Raw genomic sequence first — 23,507 nt, forward strand, 5'->3', positions numbered from 1 at the left:
ATGGATTGAGGAGTAGGCAAGCCTCTGTTAACACCATTGGAAGCTTTGCAAAAAGAAAATGATAATAACAGAAGAGTCTACTCCCAACTTAAGACACACTGTGAAATCCAGAGGGCCTTTCTAAACAGAATTTAAAGAAATTACTATCTCCTTGGTATTACAAGGCCTTCTCTGCTGAAATCAGGTACAGAATTTGACAAGCAGAAGCCACATCCTTGAAACTGAAACTAGATAATAAAACAGTAATAGTAGAAGAGCTGCAAAGGAGACTGCACACACAACCCTCACAGGTCTTACGTATCAGAGATGGGCCCCTGACAGGGAAAGAGTAGGGCCACGAGACCTGGGGATAGGATAGTTGGGAGGACAAAGCAGAGAACCCTGAAAACACCTTTCTAATGCCCCTGAACCCTTCAAGCCTGCAGAAGCAGAATTCTCCTTCCTTTTGCCAGAGGAGAACAGTCTTCCCTTGCCTGGAGACTACGCAACAAATTCTCCTGAAGCCTGTGCCTTGAAAGATAATTTTATTCTCCTCAAGATCTGCCTCACAATCACTCATTGCCTTTAGGCTAATAGTCCCTTACTGCTGTCAGGTTGATAACCCAAGCACAGCCTGAGCAGTAAATACAATTCCTATTCCAGAAGGAGATAATTTACATACCTAAGAAATTGCAGGAGCTAGATAATATTTTCCACTAAGAACCAGGAAAAAATTGTATGAGTGGATTTTAAGGGCATTGGACTAGGGAGGGTAGAATGTAAGCCAAGAGAGGGTACAATTCATTGACATGGGGCATTCATAGGATTCAGTGTCACCACCTGGGGCAAGACACCAGGTGCCAGGCCTAATACTCTGCTGGATGTTGCTTTGAAGTTTGGTTGTCATGATGGCCAGCAGTCAATGAGGTGAAGATTCTAGAAGTTCTGCAGCATGGCATTGAGGAAGGGGTCAGAAGTCTCAGGGAGGTGAAAATGCTAGGCAGATTTACTATGGAAGCCCTAAGAACATTCAACATGACTGTCTTCTCAGATAGAGCTCAGGAAACTCTCCTTTCACAAAGCTAATAGGGAAGGAACCGACGAGAGAACAGTGGCATCTTGGAGAAGCTCAGAATAGCTGTCCTTGGTAGATCAAAGGCAGTGGTGGGTGATGGTGCCATTAAATTGTGCTCCCAGTGAGCATAATTTGGATGGAATTTCAGAATGTCGGAAGCAGGAAAGCAGTAATGAACTGACATAGGCAAGAATGACAACATTCCTGTGTCAGGCAGCAAGGCTGGAGTGGTAATCAGGGAACTCTGACGCACAGGGATCTGTGGTGGTTGTTAATAGATCCTAGCATTACTAGAGAGGTGAAACAGGACAGTCATCTAGTGCTCAATGTGTATAACAAAAAAATTGCCAGCTGATGAGCAGAAGGATGATTCAGCTGTCACGATGAAAAGATTAGGTCCCTTACCCAGATCCAAGTGGTTTATAGATCCAGAGACCTCCAGTTCATGATTGAAGTGGAGACCCAGTCCCCTTGAGGAAGGACTTAGCAGTGCCACCACTGCACATATGACAAATAATCCCCACTCCTTCTCCAGAGGGACCTGGGTTTCTACGACAAAGCAACTGTGTTGGAGGAAGAATATCTAGATTTTTTTGAGGAATGTTAGACAAGAATTCTGAGCCGATACTGATACCAGGAGATCTAGAATGCCTCTGATTAGTGAGGGATATGGAGGATAGGTAGTAAATGGAGTTTTGGACCAAATCCATCTCACAGTGTATCTACTGGTTTCATACCAACCCTGTGGTTATTTCCCCAGTCCCTGAGTATGTAAGTGGGGTAGGTATATTCAGCATGTGGCAGAACCCTTACATTGGTAACCAGATCTGTGAAGAAGGGACTCTTATGGTCCAAAAGCATAAGTAAGGACCCATCCCTGAGGATGAAACTACCCCATCCCCAGGTAGGTAAGAGTATTATCTTCAATTTATGAATAAGGAAATTATGTCTCAGAGGTTAAATTAACATGACTAAGGCTTTCCAGCCGGTAACCAACAGAACCAAGAATTAAACGTAGTTCAGTCTGGCTCTAGAGTCTGATTCATCCAGCTTTTAACTATCGTCTATTTTGCTTATGCCTTTACGTTCCATAACTATAATAAATAAAAATAAGGCAATCTAGTTCGATCTCAAACTTCTTAAGAATATTTGGTGGCTGTTATTAATTGATGCTATGTATACATTTTTCTTTCTATGAGAATCCATTGAAAATTGTACTTACAGGTTTTGGTATAAAAATCCCTGAGCCAATTATTTTCAATAATGCTGGTGGTGCCCATCACAAAAGGAAGTTTTACAACTGGGAATGATGATTCTTCATGATTGAGCCTTACTCTCAGAAGATATTTTCTAGAATCTTAATTAATGAGGGCCAAGGAATCATTATCAAAAAAGAAAATTATTAATTTCGTAGGTGACTGCTACCAGCATCAAAATGTGGTAATCTTGTCTACTAAGAGTGCCTTATACTTGGTTATTTGGAAAGGATAAAAGTTATATGTTTATTGTACACTGTACATTAAGATGAATTTTAGAGCTAAATGCAAATTTTAAGAAATGTTAAGTGGAAAAAGTGAAAACATAAAAAGTAGAAGGAAGTTAATGCAAGATTCAGGGTAGAAAGAAAGAAACATTAAAAGAAAATACTGGTAGATCTAGCTACATTAAAAAAACTTTCTTTTGTGGTGAAAGCCATCACAAAGAAAATTACAAGGCAAGCTGGAAATTCTGAAGAAAATGCAATTAAGTCTTAATATCCTTAATATAGAGAGAATTTTTACAAATCAATGCATTTATCTGCTAGTCAACAAAAATGAATTCAGCAAGTATTAACTAGGTTAGATGATGGGATTCAGCAGTAAACAAAGTAGCCACACTTATGGAACTTGCAGTCTCCTGGGGGAGATACACAGTAAATAAAATAAGTAAAACCACATCCTATGGCAGATGGCAACAGTGCTATAGAGAAGAATGAAGCAAGAAGTGTGTGTGGGCTTCCAGGAGGGAAGGGATTACAGTTTTAATTAATAGAAGGTTTTTCTGGGAAAGTGACATGGGAATGTGGCAATGCCAGGAAGGTGGGAGCATACCTGGTACGTTGGAGGGGAAGGCTGGCCAGTGCAGCCAGAGTGCAGAGACGGAGTAAAAGAGCAGGTAGTAGGAGACAAAGTCAGAGGGGTAGCAGGGCAGCAACCAGGTCATGTAGGGTCCTCCCATCCATTGTGAGGACTTCAGCTTTTACTATGCAGAAGGTGGGAAACCACTAGAGTTTTAAGCAGCAGAAGAATATGATTTGAATTATGTTCCATCAAGAGCATTTTGGTTGTTTAAAAAGAAGAAATAAGTTAGAAGGCCATTGTGAGACTGTAGCATACACAGGCTTTTTTTATTGTTGCTGTTTTGTTCGTTTAGTTTTTTGTTTGTTTTGTTTTGCAAAGGTGGGTGGGGGCAGATGGTGTGGCGCGGCAGAGTGCATTGGGACATGTTGAAGTTGCGATGCCCAACAGACATCAAGTGGAGTTGTGAACAACCAGATGGATATCGAAGTCTGTGGATCTGGGGCGAGGTCTCGGCTGGAGCACTAACTGTGCAAGGTGTGGGCATGAAAACAGTATTCACAGCCGAGAGACTGAATGAGACCAAATAAGGACATGAGTGTTGACAGAAAGGCAAAGACATCTGAGAACAAAACCTGGAATCACTCCAGTGTTTAAAGCTTTGGGTCATGAGGAAGAATCAGCAAAAGAGATTGAGGGGTGGGGTCAGTAAGGTAGGAGCAAAACCAGGTTTCGGCTTCAGAAGTAAAGAGAAAGTCAACAGTGTAAAGTGTTGTTGGTAGGAAAGTCAGGGGAGGACAGATAATATATTATATCTCATGACCTTATTTAGCCTGTTAGTTGTTCCTTAATCCCTCAGCTCATTGCTTTAAAACTCACTGAAACTCATTTTTTACACCCCACCCCACTGCCTGCATTTTCAGTTCTTTGCCTCTCCTAACAGAAATGATGCAAGCTTTCACTACCTGTTCCCTGGATCAAAGCAACAAAAGGCCCAACGCCAGTAATCTAATACAGAAAAAAGGAAAAGGAATTAGAAGGCAAGTGACGGCTGTGAATTTTGGTAACTATATATTTTTAAAAATATTTTTGTGTTTGTTGACTAAAGATAAAACCATTCAAATGCACCAGCCATCAAAGAAATATAGCTAAAAATAAACTGGACATTTTTTTTTTTTTTGCAAATCAAATTGGCATTTTAAAAAGCAGATCCCGTATGGGCAAGACTCAGCAGACATTCCCATATACCACTGGTGGAAGTGTTAATTGGTAAAAACTTTTCTAGAGGGCAAGTTGGCAATATATAAGAATAATTTTTTTATAAGTTCCTTTTTCACACCTTTTGGTCCAGTAATTCTGCTTTTAGCAATTTATCACATGGAAATAATCAGAATGCACACCAAAATTTCTATGAAAGGATGTTCACTTCAGTGTTGTTTCTTATAAAATTTAGAATTTGTAAAATTCTAAATTTATAAATTCTTATAAAATATAGAATTCTATAAGATTCTATATTCTTATAGAATATTGAAACATCTTAGTGTTGTTTCTTATGGAATCAATAGGATTAAAATAATTTAATATTCAACATTGGAGCTTGAGTCAATAAATTAGGAGATACCCACAAGAGAAATATTCTTCAGCAAAGGAATATTTTAAAGATATGAACACATGTCAACAAAATATTGTCAAAAAATCAAACTATATGTATGATTCTAGTTTTATAAATAAAAAGAATAGAAAAATTTAAAATATGTCAACTAGAATCTTAAAAGTAATTATTTCTGTACATGCTTGTGCTTACTGGGGTTTTTATTCATTCAAAAATATTTACTGCAAGCCTACCACACGGCAGGCTGAATGCCTGGGATACATCAGTGAAAAACCGACAGAATTCTTAACTGCACGAGCTCACATTCTATCAAGAGGGATCCAAACAATCGACAACAATAAAGAAAGGAATTATATATCTTTTAGGAGGTGATAAGCACTAAGGACAAACACAGAATAGAAAAAGAGGGGTTGGGAGTGGCGTGGGTGCAATTTAAAATAGGATAGTCAAGGTTGGTCTCATTGAGAAGGTGGCTTTTGACAAAGACTTTAAGGAGTTGAAGGAATTAACTATGTGAATAGTGAGGAGAAAACATTCAAAGTAAGAGGGTCTGCAAATGTGAAAGCCCTAAGGTAGGAGCATGTCAGATGTGTTTGAGGATCAGCTAGAAGGCCTGTGTGGCTGGAGCCAAAGGAACATGGTGGTAAGAAATGAGGTTAGAGGGTACCGAGGGGTCAGACTAGGTAGAAGCCACTGTAAGGCTTTGGCTCTGTTGAGAACAGAGAGGTTAGGAAGCTATTGCTATAATTCAGATGAGAGATGGTGGTGTTGGGATAAAGAGGGAACAGTAAGAATTGGTAAAATTCTGGATATATTTTGAAAGTAGAACCAATAGAATAGAATTTCTCAAGTTTGCAGATATAGAAGGAGAGGGATTCAAGGTTTTTGGCCTGAATGATTGGGAGGATAACGTTGTCATCAACTGAGACAGAAAGACTGTGAGTAGAGCAGGTTTTGGGTGGGAGCAGGGAGCTCAGGAGTTGAATTTTGGACATGGTCAGTCTCTGCAAAGGGAGATGTCCAGGAGGTAGCTGGCTATGAAAATATGGATCTTGGAGGACGTGTCTGGGCTGGAGAGATACACTTGGGGGGAATCATTAGCCTATAGATGGTCTTGGAAGCTATGAGAATAGGAGAGCCCACCAAGGGAGTAACCGTGCATGGAGAAGAGGTTCAAAGACTGCGTCCTCGGGTACTCCAACATCAGGAGCTCACAGAAATGAGTAACAACGAGGGGAGGGCTGGTTGAGAAAGTGACCAGCAAAGCAGGAAAACAATCAAAATACTATGGGGCAAAAGAGTGTTTCACATGCTGCTGGTGAGTTAAATAAGTTGAGGAGTGAGACTTGATCACTGGAATTTGCAATGTGGAGGTCATGGGCACTGGTGACCTCGACAAGAGTGGTTTTGGAGAAGGTTGGGTTTTTGTTTTTGTTTTTCCTTTGTAGATGGAATAAGTAGCAGCATGTTGGTACAGTGATGGGGATCCTAACCAAACTACTGTGATCATTAATATCCTCAAGGTAGTAAGAAGGCAGCAGATGGCATGGTTGGGAGGTCATACAAAGACTGCGTGGAAAACAAACCTCCAGTTTGTTGGTGTGGTCTACTTTGCTGCCTGAAATTTCTAGTTCTTCAGCCTCTCCATTGGTTCAGGAAGTCACATTTAAAATACAGACATTCAGGGTCAGCATAACTTCACAGAGCAATGATCATTATTAACGTAAGCACTCTCCCCACAACTTGCCCCACCGACACACGTATACACCAAGAAGCCGTTTGCTCCCATTGATAAGCCTGTGGCTTGGAATCTCAGAATTACAGACTAAGCAAAACTACAGGACACTATGAAGCTGTGGTAGAAGAGCCTGATTTTTAAGAACAAATTAGGGGAAGGAAAAATCTTAGCCCTTGACTCACTCCTTAAAGAACTTTGTAACCCAGGAAACCAAAGCACATGCTATTTGCTGCCCCTTCACTAGGATTACAAACAGAAAAACACAGAAATCAACTTCACACATCTCTGTGTTGGAAGGTTGTGTATACCTCAGCCAAAACTCAAGCCTTAAGTTTGAGCATCATCCTCAACCTCCTGGAGCGCGCTCCTGTGCTCCCTCCTGCACATGTAACATTCTGACACGGATGATATCTGTTCTCTTTCTTCCTCCCAGGGGACTAACATCATCATTCTCTTTCCCTCCTTCTCCTTATAAAAGCCAGTTCTCAGAGAAGAATCACAGAAGAAATGGTGGTTTAGATCTGGCAGAAGTTTTGTATTAGTTCCCATTTTACAAATGAAGAAACTGAGTCTCAGAAGGGTGAAATAAGCCCAAAAGCCAACAGCCAAGTAAAACTCCAAAAGTATTTGATCGACTCATTTATTACACATTGAGCTGCATTGATTGATATGTCCTCTGTCAAAGGCAGGTTCTAACCAAAGCCATAGCCCTGAGTCAAAGGAGCGGACGGTAAAAAGTAGATAGGGAGGAACAGCAGTCTGGAGGATGTTGTCACTTTAGCAGCAGGGTCACCTTTTGGACGTTTGGCATTACATAAGCAGCTCCCTGATTGTCTGTCTCTGATTTGTGAGTAGCAGTTCTCAACTGGGGGTGAAATTCCCCCCCAGGGAGACATTTGGCAAGGTCTGGAGACATGGTTGTCACAACTTGGGGGGGAAGGTGTTCCTGGCATCTAGTATGCAGACACTAGGGATGCTGCCAAACATCCTGCAGTGTACAGGATGGCTCGCCACATTATTTGGCCCAAAATATTAATAGTTTTAGAAACTCGCATTTACTCTGAAAAAAAGGAAGGAAAAGGTGAGAGAACATTACCAAAAGTTGGCTCTGGAGAAGTGTTCCACGTAGAGCTGTTCATCAGAAAAGGGAGCCAGATGAAGGTCGCTGAATGTCGGGAACATCATTCCTACCAAGCGAAAGACAACAGATGCAGGAAGTTCACTTCTATTGCTTTCTGACTGAAGGCTAGACTCACCTGCCACCTGAGACCAATTCCGTTGTTTTTCATTTCAGTTATTATGCAACAGGATCAAATATAATTTTGTCTCAAAACAAGGAAGAATAATTAGGCAGAAGATTGGACGGTCTATAGAAAAGAATACCAAACCAAGTTACAAAGCTATGCAGTGATAAAAGTTTGTAGAATCTTAGATGAGCCATTTAACCAGGCATGGTTGTCTTCTCGGCTGCTGGCTTTTTTCCTTTTTGTGTGTTCTGTGGTTGGAATTCTGGGTTCGTTCATTCATTCGTTTTCTTATTTATTATAAAAACAACGTAGCTTTGAAAATAATCAAAATCCCATAGTCCCATCACATTGTTTTCATTCTCAGGCTTTGTCCATGTATCATCAGATCGACTACCTATCTTAAGTGCTATTGGGCTTCATGCTTATATGGATGTCTACCACGCTTCATGCTGGGAAGTACACACCTGTGCCTTGTTCCTGGCACCTACAGTCATCACAGGAAAGGCAGATTATTTAGTGAGCAAATGAGCACCTAGACTGGCATACCTGAAAGCTGGGCCTTTTTGAGCAGATAGACTTGATGATCATCCTTATTATTCTCATAATTTTAGGGAGAATCTTTTTATAACCATTTATTACATTACGTATAAAAAAGATGAACTAGTAACTCTCTTTCAGAAATGAGGGTAATCCAAGAAACCAGAGATGCTGTCATTAGAATAACAATGCTAATAGCTAAAATTTCTCAATTATGTTATCCCTGCCATGTACTTTTTAATGGGATTTGCATGCATTAATTTATTTAATTCTCATAAAAACATAAAGTGGGTTCTATTATTATAAATGTTTTATAAACAACAAAACTAAGGAACAGAGAAATTTAAGTTACTTGACCAAGATCAAAGAGCTAATAAGTGGAAAAGCAAAATCCAGGGAGTTGAATCTCATCTGATAGTCAGTATCTCATACTTAAACTATGTGGTCCCATGTCTGCTAAAACAGATCATTTTATTTAGAATATTTTCAAAGGCGGTCAGAAGCAAAGCATGATTGTAACATCATTCATATGTCTCATCTAAATCTCAGATGTTGGTATCAAAACAATAATGATTGCTTGGTGATTTTTCAATTTCAAGAAAGAAAACTTCCAAGTGGAGGTTTTTCCAGGTTCTTGGTAATCATTGGGAGAAAAGAATTTCAAGATGCACCATGTAAGCCAAGCAAGCAGTTTTTTTTTTTTATTGAAAGCAAAAGTACATTCTATCAAAAGAGAGCAGGCAGGCTCAAAAAGAGCAGCTGCCCCAGGGGAAGTGGTTTTAGATCTTTTGTAGTCTTACTAATTGAGCGGAGGAATATTCAACGCTCAGGGGTTGGCTTTTACTAAGAATTTGGGTAGTAATTCCTAGAATTGGGTTCCCTCCCATTTTCATACTTTATATGGTTGTCTCAGAACTGTCATGATAATTTCAAGGGCAGAGAAATTTTAAAACCACAATGTAAATGATATTATAATTAGCTAAAGTTCATGTAAGGTGATAGAGATAGCTGACAAGCTGGTTTTTTTTTTTTTTTTTTTTGAGACAGAGTCTCACTCTGTTGCCTGGGCTAGAGTGCTATGGCGTCAGCCTAGCTCACAGCAACCTCAAACTCCTGGGCTCAAGCGATCCTCCTGCCTCAGCCTCCCAAGTATCTGGGACAACAGGCATGTGCCACCCTGCTTGGCTAATTTTTTTAATATATATATATTTTTAGTTGTCCAGTTAATTTCTTATTTTTAGTAGAGATGGGGGGGGTCTCACTCTTGCTCAGGCTGGTCTTGAACTCCTGAGCTCAAATGATCCACCCACCTCGGCCTCCCAGAGTGCTAGGACAGGCGTGAGCCACTGCGGCTGGCCTGAAGCTGGTTCTTGCCTGTGGTTATCAGCTCCTCTATTTAGCTACTGCCTGAGGGTTGTTTACTTTAACACCTGCACTCAATCTGCAACACACCCCCCCCATCCTGTCTGAGTCCTGTCTCCTATTCTAATCGAAGGATATTAAACAACCTTAGAAAAGTAATATAGATCACTGCTTGTGTAAACTTAAGAAGCTTCAGAGGATGATGTTGTGAGACTCAACCTAATAGGAATTCCAAGGATATGAGATGAAATGGAGAAGAGGAAATCATCAAAGGTAAAATGCAAGAAAAATTTCAAGAGCCAAAGAAAACATGTTCACCAAATTTCCAGCACAAAAATTTTAAAAAGATTCACACTAAGAACACTGGAGAGAAGATACTCAAAGTATCTGGAGGAAAAAGCTATGTTACTCTAAAGGATCAGGAGTTGAAATGGCATTGGACTTCTCAATAGCATGACTGGAAACCAAAAACCCTACTGCCACCAAAAAAAAAAAAAAAAAAAAAAAACTTAAAAAATATTGAGTAAAATTGTTTTAAGTTAAATTCTTAACCAGTCAAGTAATAATACAAGAACTCAATAAAAAGTAACTACTCAAGCACCCTTTCTCCAGAAGCTATTAGAGAATATTGTTTGCTGAAATGATGCTATAAATCAAGAAGGAGGAAAACAAAAAAAATGATGATGGAAGTCAGATTATGGCAGCCATAAAATAGGGCTGGAGCGCAGCCAGCTCATGTTTGCTAGAGGAGGCCAGAGGACCACAGAATAGAAGGGAGGCACAGAGGAATAAATATTGATAGGCATCTGTCAGATCTGCTGGAGCATGGAAACATTTAGCCATGAGTCTATGAAACCTAATGAAAAAAAAAAAAAAACCAAGGCAATTAACTCCAGGAAAAACAACGATTACGTGATAAAATATACATAATCATATACCATCTACTATACCATCTGACTCAGCACTGAACAATAATCACATCACATTACATCATAATAATATAAACATTGATTACTATTTAACCAAATAATGATCTGGGTCCACATTCCCTTATCCTATGTTCTGAAATCCAAAAATCTCTGAAAAGTGAAAGATTTTTGTAAGTTTGTAGCAGCATCATTTGATGGCAAAACCTGACCTGAACTGACATGAGTCTATTTGTATTCTTCATTTATTCTACTTGGTAACAATATTCATATGTTTTGTTGCAGAAATATAATGTGTTTCATTATGGAGTGATGCTTCATATCCCACTGGGGGCCTTAAGTAATACATGGTGTATGATCGTATTAACTTTCTAAAGTCCTCCAGATTCTGAGTTTTGAAATGCATCTGGCCCCAAGGGTTTGGATAAGGGATTGAGGACCTGCATAAATTAATTGGGAGGAAGGGGGTGGGGAGGGTACATCAAGAAGGGAAGGAGCTTCTATGTAGGACAACTAGATTCTCAAGCAGAGAGTGATAAGAATAGCAATATAATAATTTTATATAGAAATATGTAGGTAAATAATAGAAGAAACAACAAATAGAGTTGAAAGTGGTTGCCTGACAATAGGAAGAGGTGTGGCAGAAGGCTGCTATTTTTCACTATAAGCCTTTTTATTATTATTTGATGTTTTAAATTATGTCTTATTTTGATAGAAAATAAAAATAATTAGGAAAAAAATCAATCACCCTTCCCTCAGGAACATAGGCTAGAAAGCTGATAAAATCAGTATTCATTTCTACTTGCCAAATTAAAGATACATAGCCTGGTATAAAATGTCATACCCATTTCAAATATCTGGGGGGAAAAGATACCCAGATATTAAGTCTAAATATACAGATTAGGAGAAGCTCAATAGATGCATGTTCATCATCATACAAAAGCATCCAACCATCTGAACAAAATCAGGGGGAAAAACCCGTAACAATTCTTCTTGCGGATATTGAGGAGGTTATCCAAGCCACTTTGTTCCTTCACTTTCATCCCCCACAGTTTAATTTTATCACATGCACACAAGGTTTCCAAGATCATCCTGAGCTGTTTTATAGCAAGATTGCTAATGAAGTTCTTGACATTAGGTATACTTTCCCTGAGCTTACTTACTTATTTTTACATGAATTTTTTAGTGCCTATTTCTGAATGTTGAAGCATGTAAGAAGTTATAGACAAACTTTAAACTTCACGTATATGCATGTTGGTGTGTATGAAGTGCACTCTTCATTGGATATCAGCTACGGAGCCACAAGGTTGGCAATTTAAGGTAAATAAAATTGGGGTAAGGAGCTGAAATTCGCATGAGAGATGCAACTTTAAAAATTGGCCAGCTACCTTCAATGTGTTAATTAACAATGTGCTGTTGGAATGTGTCTCCTCTCTGCAGTGAAGAATGGAAAGTTGGTGTGTGTGCAGGAGTTCTGAGTGTAAGCTTCAGTGTCACAGAGAATAGGTTCAAATCTCTGCTGTCACTCAGTAGATGTATGCTCTTGCCAAGTTACTTTCCATCATTGAGTCTCAGTTTTCTCTTTGTAAAATGGGGATCATAATAATGTCTCTCACTAACCCAGGTCTCAATCTTGCACTATTGACATTTAGGACTAGACAATTCTTTGATATAGGGGACTGTCCTGCGCACTGAAGGATGTTTTGTAGCATCCTTGCCTTCTATCCACTAGATACCAGTACCCCACCCCGCACTGCTACTGTGACAACAAAAATGTCTCCAGACATTGCCAAATGTCCCCCAGGGAAGGTTGCAAAATTACTGAGAACCTCAGTACTCACCCCCCACATAAACTGAAAGCCTTCATCATTCAGGCTTTGTAAGGATTTCTCAGAATAATTTATTCAAATTGCTTAGCAGATGCAGTTACTTGGTAAGTACAAAAAGCATATTAGATTTGATATTATCTCGACTATGTATAGTGATCACAGGGAAGGAGAGAAATACAGTAGGAAAGAATATGTCAGAAAGAACAAGCAGACCCCAGAGAGTTTCTCACATTCTAGAAAGCCAACATTTGAATCGGCTTTAGAGATTATGTATAATAATATGTCATCGGAGGGATGAAGAAAGCAAAGCCAGAGGTCAAATGTTAGCCAAGTTTGTTAAGGAAGAAAGTGATAGAACTAGGACAAAAACGTATAACTTGACCTGGCCTTCTCTACCATATTGAATAATATGCAGCACACATGGTGTTCTTATGGTTGGAAACTAGCTAATTTGTTATGGAAGAATAAGATAAGAAAATCAAATAATTGCATATAATAGAAATGCTCTCTCTTCTCTGTATAGAATCAAACGTTAGGGAAAGAAGGTGGCAAACTTTTACAGAGAAGTTAGCCTGTTTTTTAAACCAGGAAATGGCCAACTTACCATTTGATTTTAGCCATTTTTTGGAATGAAGGTAACTCTCCAGCATCCTTTCATTGAACAGCATGTATCCCATTGGTTCAGAAATGATCACATCTACAGCCTCAGGAAGTGAGATTTCTTCAATTTTTCCTGGCAAAACAATGATCTTGTCTGAAAGGTGGTTCTTTTTCACTAGCACCTGAAAAAGATAAAATGGTGTACCAGTACTGGTGTTACTCAGAATCTTATGAAAAATCAGTTTTATAGGATTGAGAATGTGATAGGAAGGAGAAAGAAATAACATTTGTTTCTAGAAACAATTCTAAAGAAAAATAACATTTTTCTTACTGCACAAAAAGTGCATGTTTAACATAGGTAATTTAGAGTAATACACAGATAAACAAAACACTTATAATCTTACTACATAGGAATAATAACTATTAATATTTTGATGTATACTTTTCCAGACTCTTTACACAAACACATACATACATGTGTATTTATGTGAGTGTATGTGGTGTGTGTATATACATGCACAATTACATTTAGGGGGCTTGTTTATTTTATTAATAACTTCAGCTTATTTCCCATTGTTCTATCTGCAACACCGATGCCAAACAACTCTGTACAATAATCTCCCACAAATTAATGATCTTGATCCTTATTAAGTTATTCCTGGTCTTTCGATTTCAAAAATCAATAATACCATGTTTACTAACCTTTCTTTAGTAGTACATTTTTATAGTCATGTATTCATTTTCCTTGATGTCCTGTATATTCTATTTAATAACTTTGAACTCTAGAAAGAGGGACTCTGAAGACAAATACATTTATTCTATTTCTAGTGTATTTCTTCTTAATGCCAATATGACAAGGTGATTGAATTATTACATTTATGTCTCTGTATTGTCTGAAAAAAAATTTCCTAATAAACATTTGCACCAGCATAAATATATATATAGCATATTCCTTTTGAAATTGTTCCTCCCTGAGACTTTTAGATCTTTGTTCATGGCATTCATATCTGGTCAGAGTCCTTCCATTTGTATTTTTGTAACTTGATTCCTTTCCTCATCCTAAAAGCAATAGACTATGCATTTGTCATGATTCAGTTGCACCATCCAGATTCTGATCACTTCTTCAAATGGCTAGGGTATCTTTTCCATTTAATCCTATCTTCTAGGGTGCTGCTTACCGATGCATGCCCTATAAGCTTACTAAATCTCTTTTTTAGTTAACTTTATTTTTTAAAGGCAAGTAATCTTTGATCTAAGGAAGAATAATAAAGAAAACTATTTTAACATGTCATCCATTGTCAACATTTATCCATGCACAAGGATCTTCGAATTCCATTCTGTCATTGTTCCACTAATAGGAGTCTATCCATTGGCCTTTTATGGAGACAAGGCCTAAAGGTTCAAGATTTTGGTGTCTTGCTTTTCTTTCCACATTCTCTTCCCAGGACAGTCAATCCATTTGCACAGCTCTAACTGGCTCCATTGTGAATGCCTGTCCAAACTCTACCTTTAGGTTTGCTCTCTCACCTGAATTTCAACAGTCACCTGGGCATTTCCACTAACATGCTTTGTTATCTCCTCAGTATCAACAAGTAAACAGCCAAACCTAGCTTCTTGACAACTAATCATCCTTCTAATTTTGCCTTTAAAATCTTTGTAAAATATTGTTTTTCCTGATTCTGTTTTAGTCACTAATACTACAATCTTCAATGTCTTGGCAGAATACTTAGATCCCACAGATAATTAGTCATATTTTCTTATTTCTACCTTTCAGATATGTCTCATTTCCATCTTTTCCTTTCTGCCTACATCAGCTATCCAGCTCCTATTATTTTCAAATCTGGAATTTAAATTTTATATAATGAAAATAATAATAGCAGGGACTACTTTATAGGTTCGAGCATAAAACAAAATAAAACATAGTAAGAGCCACTGTACCTGGCCTACAATAGTATATTAATGCAATTAAATCTGGGGACATACTTCCCACTGTTTCCTTCGAAGTTAAAGGGTATGGAACTGTTAAGTGTTTCTGATACACACTGCCCCACTGCCTACCAGAAAGGTGGTTCACTTTCTAAATTTCAAGCCCTTTCTAAATTCTGTTTATGAGGTCTGGGGTTGTCCAGATAACCTCTGTATATAAACCTGTCTCTTTCCACAAGACTCATCAATATGGAACAGGATGTTGGAAGGGAAGATTTTCTCTATAAGTTTTGCTGGAGGGATCAATATGATGGGAGATTTAGGCGAGTGTGAGGCAGGCCTTATATACAGAATTGATAAAGAATATTCTAGACTCTTGAACCTACAGAGAGATCAGAGATACCATGTTTCAAAGAGAGGATTTTATGAGCTGTAAGAAGTGAAATTATTGGTCAAAGTGGTCATACCACATGCCTGGAAGTCAGTAAATAGGCCTGCCAGTAGGTCATTGCATCTGATGATTTCATCTGTCTTTGATCAGTTTTGAAGAGCGCTAGATCAGGAATCTGAAGATATGGATTCTAGTTCTACTTTTATCACCAAAGAGCTATGTGACCTGGGGGAAGTCACTTAAACTCTCCAAATTTTTGTTTCCCTCCTTGCAAAATTAGGATTTAAAACTGGAGTTGTTTTAAGGCTCCTTGTAGTCCTAACATTTTATGATTAAAAGTAAGCAAATTTTCTCAAAGTATGTTACAAGAGTCCTTGAATATAAGGGCTTCATGATTCAAATAGTATGGAATTTCTTTATTATACAGATCTCTTTTGCAAATTCATAGAGTCCATTAGCATATTAATGGCTTTGAGGAATTTTGAAGAAAAGAAAACAGGTGGCTTGGTTAAATCAAAGACATACAAACTTATTTGAATACTTTGCAGTTTTTTTCATTGGATATATAATTATCTCCCACAGATCAATCTTTAGGAAACAATGAAAATAGTTCTTTGATAATCCTAGGTTTGATTACAATTCCTGGACAGAGATATTTGAAAATAGGACATAAACTCAACCAGCCATAATGCTGACTAATACACAAGAGCAGCTAATTTCAGATGTAAGACTCTATTGTTTGAGTCAATCTTGCTGCCTCCCTTCATCTTTGGTTTATAACAGTCTTAGTATAGACAACTTTTTGCTAGCCTATCACTTCATGTGCCATTCTTCCAAAACTGCAATTCAGTAGACATATCCTTTCCAGGAATAAATGGACTTCACTATGTCCCTCCAAGTGCTGGAAAGGGCCCCTAACACAGAGGAAGGCTCCCACCACCTACACATTCATTGCTGCCCAGGTTTTCCTTGTATGACCTGGTCCTTCTCTAACAGTTCAAGATCGAGGGAAATTCCAAATAAAGGCTCTTCTCCCCAGATTCCATCGAGGTACAAGCAACCCCCCATCATATTTGTGTTTTAATCCTGCTTTCTTGTTATTAAATTGGATTTCCAAAGTCTATGTCAATAGTACTGTCACTTGTATCAGCTGCTTAAACACATGCATGCACACACACACACACACACACACACACACACACACGCTCTAGGAGGTAGTGGCAGGACAATGTACCCTTTCAGGGACCAGAGTAAGTTCCAAGATGGATCAGGGCAGTAATTTCACCTGGTATGTTGCTGTTCTTATCTCATTTTGGAGTGTCTTCATTAAGTTACATGTGTTATCAATGTATTGTTTATTTATTTCTCTTCAATTTGGAAGTTTAATTAGTCTTAGGGGTTGTACTATACAACAGAGCACTTAATTACAGTCTGTCTTAAATCAATGGAAAGAGCAAGAATTTTGGAGGTGAAAGACCTGGGTGTTAATTTTGGATCCTTCATTTGTTAGCTGTGAGACTGTGGATAAGACACATAATTTCTTAGAAGTCCATTTTTTTTTTGTCTATAAGATGGGAATAATAATAGTACCTATATTTCAATGTTATTTCAAGGATCAAATCAAATAAGAAAGTGTATAGGAATATATAAATAAAAGATAATATAGATTAAATAAAATAAGGATTTAAAGAATACATGATAAAGCAATGGAACTGAGATTAAAAGTAAGATTTCAAACTCAAGGAAACAAATCAAGATGCAAAGAAACATAATTATAGAATAATATACATAACCATTATTCAGGTAGAGAACTTATTACACTTAAATTATTTGTAACTATATTAGAAAACCATTTGGCATTATTCAGTAAAAGTGAAGATGCACTTACAATTTAGAGATATTGCCCCTTAGAAATATACATTCTAGAGAAATATTTGAACAGGTGCACTAGATAACATGTACTAAAATATATATAATAATATTGATAGTAACAAAAATTTTAAAATAAACTAGAAGTAACTATTGACAGGGAAATGAATATGTAAATGGTAGTATATCCATACTGTGAATACTATTCAACAGTGAGAAAAAACTAAAGGCATATGTGTTACCATAAATTTCACAAGCAGAATTTTAAAGGGGAAAAAAACAGGTTGCTAAAGAATATGTAGTATGAGTCCTTTTATAAAAATTGCCAAATGTATTCAAAAATAAACTGTATCATTTGGGATACTCAATTATTTTGGAAAACTCTGATGGTAAACACAAAACTAAAATTTAGTAAACTTTGGGAGTGAAGGGAGGAGCATGGAATCTGGTAGAGGCATATAGGGATTTTAATGTATATTTATACTCTTCTTGTCCTTAGGTTGGATTGTAGGGATATGGGTGTTCATTTAGTTATTATTCTTTAATACCTTATATGTATACTCCTTTTTTGTATGTATGACTATTTCATAATAGAAATTTTAAAATTGTGCTATTAATATTTACAGAAAAGTTTCAGATAATCATATAAATGCTGATTTTAAAAAGGCAAACTGATTTCTGGAATCAGAAAGAATCTAATAGACATAGAATACAGATTAAAACAAAGCAGCATATAGTTAATATCTCAGAAGTATAGAAAAATAGAATGGAAAAACCACTCAAAGATATAGTAAAAGAAACTTTCCATCAAATAAAAAACTAAATTTGCTGATAGAAAAAAAATACATAAGTCTCATAGGAAAATTTCATATAATAATAGTAATATGGATATATATTCTGCTGAAGATTTTGGATTTAAAGAATAAAGAATGAATTCCTTGGGCACCTAGGCAGAAAAATAAATGAGCTAAAAACTAAAAGAAAATCAGGCTGGCATCAGACTCCTCTATTGTCACATTCATCTTAAGAAGGCAATAAGACAATGTCTATGATATTTAAAAAAACAAAAGTCTGGCCAAAAAAAAAAGATTAAATCCAGAGAAGGTATTATTTAGTATAAAGACATTATCATCATGAAAGAATCCAGGGTATACAGCACACATAAGCCCTTCTTCAAAAAATGCTTTACCAAAAAGTAAAAAAAAATCCACATAATTAAGAGATGAATCTAAATAAAGAAATTGGTAATAAGCTATAATAAAAAGACTGATGATTAGAAATTAATCCATTTAATTATAGAACAAATACTAAACAATTGCATGAGTTGGGTTATATTTGGTGATATTTCAATGAGAAATACATTACACCTTGACAATGTAAAAAAATAATTTATAGCTAATGAAAGGGAAGGGAGGAAAGGGAGATAGGAGAGTGTTGATGACTTCATCTCTTTCATACAATGAATACATTTTTATCATAAGGAGAAAAAAATAATGATTCCAACTTCTTAATGTTTTCCATAACTTTAGAGAATCCTTTAGGAAGTGATTTATCTTTGGGTGAAGAAGCATTTATCTAAAGTTTAGCAATTTCTCTTCTTTTATCTCAGTTTCTTTCCCTTCTGTTAAATTCCATTTAATTTGTACTAACTTAATACTTCTTATTTAAAATACCACAGATGATTTTCCTAAATGTATTTTCTTTAGCTATTCTTTTCTCTATATATTTGCATAGAAAAATGTCTATAACGCTGTTCGCCCAATATCAGTGACGAGTATTATGGGTGGTTTAAAATTTTTCTTCTTTGTTAGATTCTGAATTGCTTAATTTTTTTACAAAACAGCAAAGTGATTTTTGAAAGAAAAATATCTATAAAAGCAGAGATCTAAGCAAATATATCTGCCTCCTCTCATCTCTGATATTCCACAGAAGTACAGGAAACGATATAAATCAGAAAGAAACCTTAACATGCATGTACATTAAAAAGAGCTAGCAAGGGAGGAGAAAATTTGAGGGAACTCTAGAAAACAGAAAGCAAATTGGATTGAATTGATGAAGAAAACAGAACATAGTATTCTGAATCCCTAAATATAAGAGCTAAGGAAGATTCCTTGAAAGAGAATTTGGGAGTAATATTAAAATTGTTAGTCAAAAAATGCCAAAAGCAGAAGCCCATGGGACCATCACCTAGGCTGACAAGTCCTCTTCCTCCTCCCTTGGGTATATGGAATATGTAAGGCTGATATCACTGAGTTTTGTCTCCTGGCTAAATTTCTTAGCACTGCTTTTTTTAGTGATATGCCTCAGGAGAGATCCTAGTGTGGATACTGAAACCAGAAAGATAAAGAGAAAAGAGCTTGGGTTAACTTTGGATTCCAATTTCAGACTCTGAGGGGAGAAAACTATGAGACAGTGCCCCCCAAAGTTCCATTCCTATGAATAAAACTCTCATTTTGGCAGTAGTGAAGGTCCCTAGGCTACCAAGGAGCTATGCATTTGTGTATTTTCCAGAGAAATTTACTCATCAACGTATCCTTCTCATTTAGGCAAAAGCTTTGGTTAGCTCTCCCTATTAAGGGAGAGGCCTGTTAGGAAGGCAGACCCACACTAGCTGTCTACATTGAGCAACCTAGTCTACATTCATCAACCAAGAATCAGTGGCCAAGGCTCTCCAGACATTGGGAAAAAACAAATACCATGAAAGAGAAAGTTGGAGATTAACAAATAGAACAAATCATTCCAGGGGAAACAGAAGGTAACTATTTTTTTAAAATTACTAATGTTAGAGAACAGGAGAGACTTCATAGCCATAAAATGAAAATAAGTTGCTATAAAATTAAGAATATGATTTCTGAACATGAGAATATATAATTCAGTTGGTGAATAGTCAAAGCTTAAGGGCTAAGAGAGCGATCTGTAAGGTAAATCTGAGGAAATCTGAGAATGTAGAGCAAAGAGACAGAAACCATAAAATAATAGTCAAGTTGACATGGACATAATAGCTAAATAAATAGTAGAAATAAATCATTTCCTGGACTAAGTAATTTTTTAAACTATCCACTCTGCTTCATGAGTATGAGGAATATACTTAACCAAGGAGGTGATCTCTACAAGGAGAACTACAAAGTGCTGATGAAAGAAATCACAGATAACACAAACAAATGGAAAAACATCTCATGATCATGGATCTGTAGAATCAACATTGTTAAAATATCCATACTACCCAAAGTTATTCACACATTCAATGCAATCCCCATCAAAATACCAACATCATATTTCACAGATCTAGAAAAAATAATTCTATGTTTCATTTGGAACCAGAAAAGAGCCCAAATAGCCAAAGTAATCTTAAGCAAAAAGAACAAATCTGGCAGCATTACATTAGCAGACTTCAAATCATACTACGAGGCTATAGTAACCAAAACAACATGGTACTGGCACAAAAATAGAGACATAGACCAATGGAATAAAATAGAGAACCCAGATATAAAACCATCTATCGATCCATGAGCATGGTAGGGTTTTCTATGTGTTTATATCTTCTACAATTTCTTTTCTCAGTGTTTTGTAGTTCTCCCTATATAGGTCTCTCACCTCCTTCGTTAAATATATTCCGAAATATTTACTTTTCTTTGATGCTATTATGAAAGGTGTTGCATCTTTGATTTGATTTTTGGCTTGACTGTTAGTGGCATACATGAATGCCACTGATTTGTGTGCATTGATTTTGCATTCTGAGATTTTACTGAATTGATTTATCAATTCCAGGAGTCTCTTGGTTGAATTCTTGGGATTTTCTATATATAATATCTTATCATCAGCAAAGAGTGAGAGTTTGACCTCTTCTGCCCCCATTTGGACACCTTTAATTTCCCTCTCTTGTCTGATCACTCTGGCAAGGACTTCCAGTACTATGTTGAATAGAAGTGGAGATAGTGGGCAACCTTGTCTGGTTCCAGTTCTGAGTGGGAATGCTTTCAATTTTTCTCTGTTCAGTATGATATTGGCTGTGGGTTTATCATACATGACCTTAATAATTTTAAGGTATGTCCCATCTATGCCTATTTTGTTAAGAGTTTTTGTTGTAAAACTGTACTGGATTTTGTCAAATGCTTTTTCTGCATTTATTGAGAGAATCATATGAGCTTTGCTCTTGCTTTTATTTATGTGGTGAATTGCATTTATAGATTTGTGTATTTTGAACCATCCTTGCATCTCTGGGATAAAGCCCACCTGAGTATGATGAATTATTTTTTTGATGTGCTGTTGGATCTGGTTTGCTAAGATTTTGTTGAGGATTTTTGTGTCTACATTCATGAGAGATAAAAATGTCCATGCTACCTAAAGTGATCTACAGAATTAATGCAATCCCTATCAAAATACCATCATCATTCTTTACAGATCTAGAAAAAATAGTTCTACGCTTTGTATGGAAGACTTCAGACCCAGAGAAGACCTCATATAGCCAAAGAAATCTTAAGTAAAAAGAACAAATTTGGGAGGCATCAGTCTATCAGACTTCAAGCTTTACTACAAGGCTATAGTAACCAAAATAGCATGGTACTGGCACAAGAACAGAGATAGAGACTTTTGGAACAGGACTGAGAACTCAGATATAAAACCACCCTCATATTGTCATCTAATCTTTGACAAAGCAGACAAAAAGTATACATTGGGGAAAAGAATCCCTGTTCAATAAATTGTGCTGGGAAAACTGAATAACCATATAAAGAAGATTGAAACTGGATCCCTACCTCTCACCTCTCACAAAAATCCCTCATGGTGGATAACAGACTTAAACCTAAGGTGTGAAACCTTAAGAAATCTAGAAGAAAATGTTGGGAAAACTCTTACAGACATTGGCCTAGGCAAAAAACTTATGAAGTAGACCCCCAAAGCAATCACAGCAGCAACAAAAATAAATAAATGGGACCTGATCAAATTAAAAAGCTTCTACACAGCCAAGGGAACTATCTTTAGAGTGAATAGAGAATCTATAGAATGGGAAAAAATATTTGCATGCTACATATCCGATAAAGGCCTGATAACAATCTATATAGTATTTAAGAAAATTAACAAGAAAATATCAAACAACCCCATCAAAAGTAGGCAAAGGACATGAACAGAAACTGTTCAAAAGAAGACAGAATAATGGCCAGCAAACATATAAAAAAGTGCTCAACATCTCTAATCATTAGGAAAATGCAAATCAAAACCACCATGAGATATCATCTAACTCCAGTGAGAATGGCCTTTTTCAAAAAGTCCCCAAAAAACAAATACTGGCATGGATGTGGACAAATAGGAATACTCTTACACTGCTGGTGGGAGTGCAAATTAGTACAACTCTTGTGGAAAATAATTTGGAGATATCTCAAAGAACTAAAAATAGAAATACCATTTGATCCAGCAATTCCACTACGAGTTATCTACCAAAAGGAACAAAAGACATTCTATAATAAAGACATCTGCACTCGAATGTTTATGGCAGCACAATTCACAATTGCAAAGATGTGGAAGCAACCCAAGTGCCCATCAATACAGGAGTGGATTAATAAAATGTGGTATATGTATACCATGGAGTACTATTCAGCTTTAAGAAACAATGGTGATATAGCACCTCTTGTATTCTCCTGGATAGAGCTGGAACACATTCTACTAAGTGAAGCATCCCAAGAATGGAAAGACAAACACCACATGTACTCACCAGAAAATTGGTATTAACTCAACACATAAGTGCACATATAAGAATAACATTTATTGGATGATGGGCAGGGGAGAGGGGGGAGGAGGGAACAGGTATATGCCTACACAAAGAGTACGATGCGCACCATCCAGGGGATGGACACGTCTGAAGCTTGGACTTGGGGGGGGAGGGGGGAAGGGCAACATATGTAACCTAAACATCTGTACCCCCATAATATGCTGAAATAAAATAAAATTGAAAAAAAAATGAAGTGAATGTAATTAGGGATTAATAGAGTAAACACACTGGGGCAGCAAGGCTCTCATAAGAAACTAGGTCTGAATAAAAACACACTTACTGCAAGTCTTACAAATCTCTGCCTCTTAGATCTGGGTCTCGGTGTATACACGTCCTTCTCCACGCCACCTCCCTTAGGTTACAGGGGTTGTTCGGCAAGACTGAAATTCCAGAAGTCATTCCACGGCCAAATTCCTTCTTGCTTTAGAGAAAGATCTGGTCACAATTTGGGCAGAGTGACCCAGATCACTTCACCCTTACAAAGCATCTTTTTTCCAAGGTGATCTAAGACCACACATTGCCTCAGTTAAATGTGCCAAAGACAATTTCATCACCATCCAGTTAGTGTCTTAACTGACTTGTTAGCACCTCAAAG

General features: G+C 37.0%; 1 protein-coding gene across 1 annotated transcript in view; it reads right to left on the bottom strand.

Annotated features, from left to right (window-relative positions):
- The window catches only part of LOC105817242 (histone-arginine methyltransferase CARM1-like), a 252,075-nt gene that overhangs the window by 28,799 nt on the left and 199,769 nt on the right, over positions 1-23,507 (bottom strand). Inside the window, exons 7-8 of the mRNA XM_012652874.1 lie at positions 12,967-13,144; positions 7,558-7,648 (exon numbers count right to left, since the gene is read on the bottom strand). Of these exons, the coding sequence (XP_012508328.1) occupies positions 7,558-7,648; positions 12,967-13,144 (269 nt within the window). The remainder of the gene's footprint in view (positions 1-7,557; positions 7,649-12,966; positions 13,145-23,507) is intronic.

This window comes from Propithecus coquereli, unplaced genomic scaffold (genome assembly GCF_000956105.1).
Source record: "Propithecus coquereli isolate 6110/MARCELLA unplaced genomic scaffold, Pcoq_1.0 Scaffold403, whole genome shotgun sequence".
Classification (NCBI taxonomy): Eukaryota; Metazoa; Chordata; class Mammalia; order Primates; family Indriidae; genus Propithecus; species Propithecus coquereli.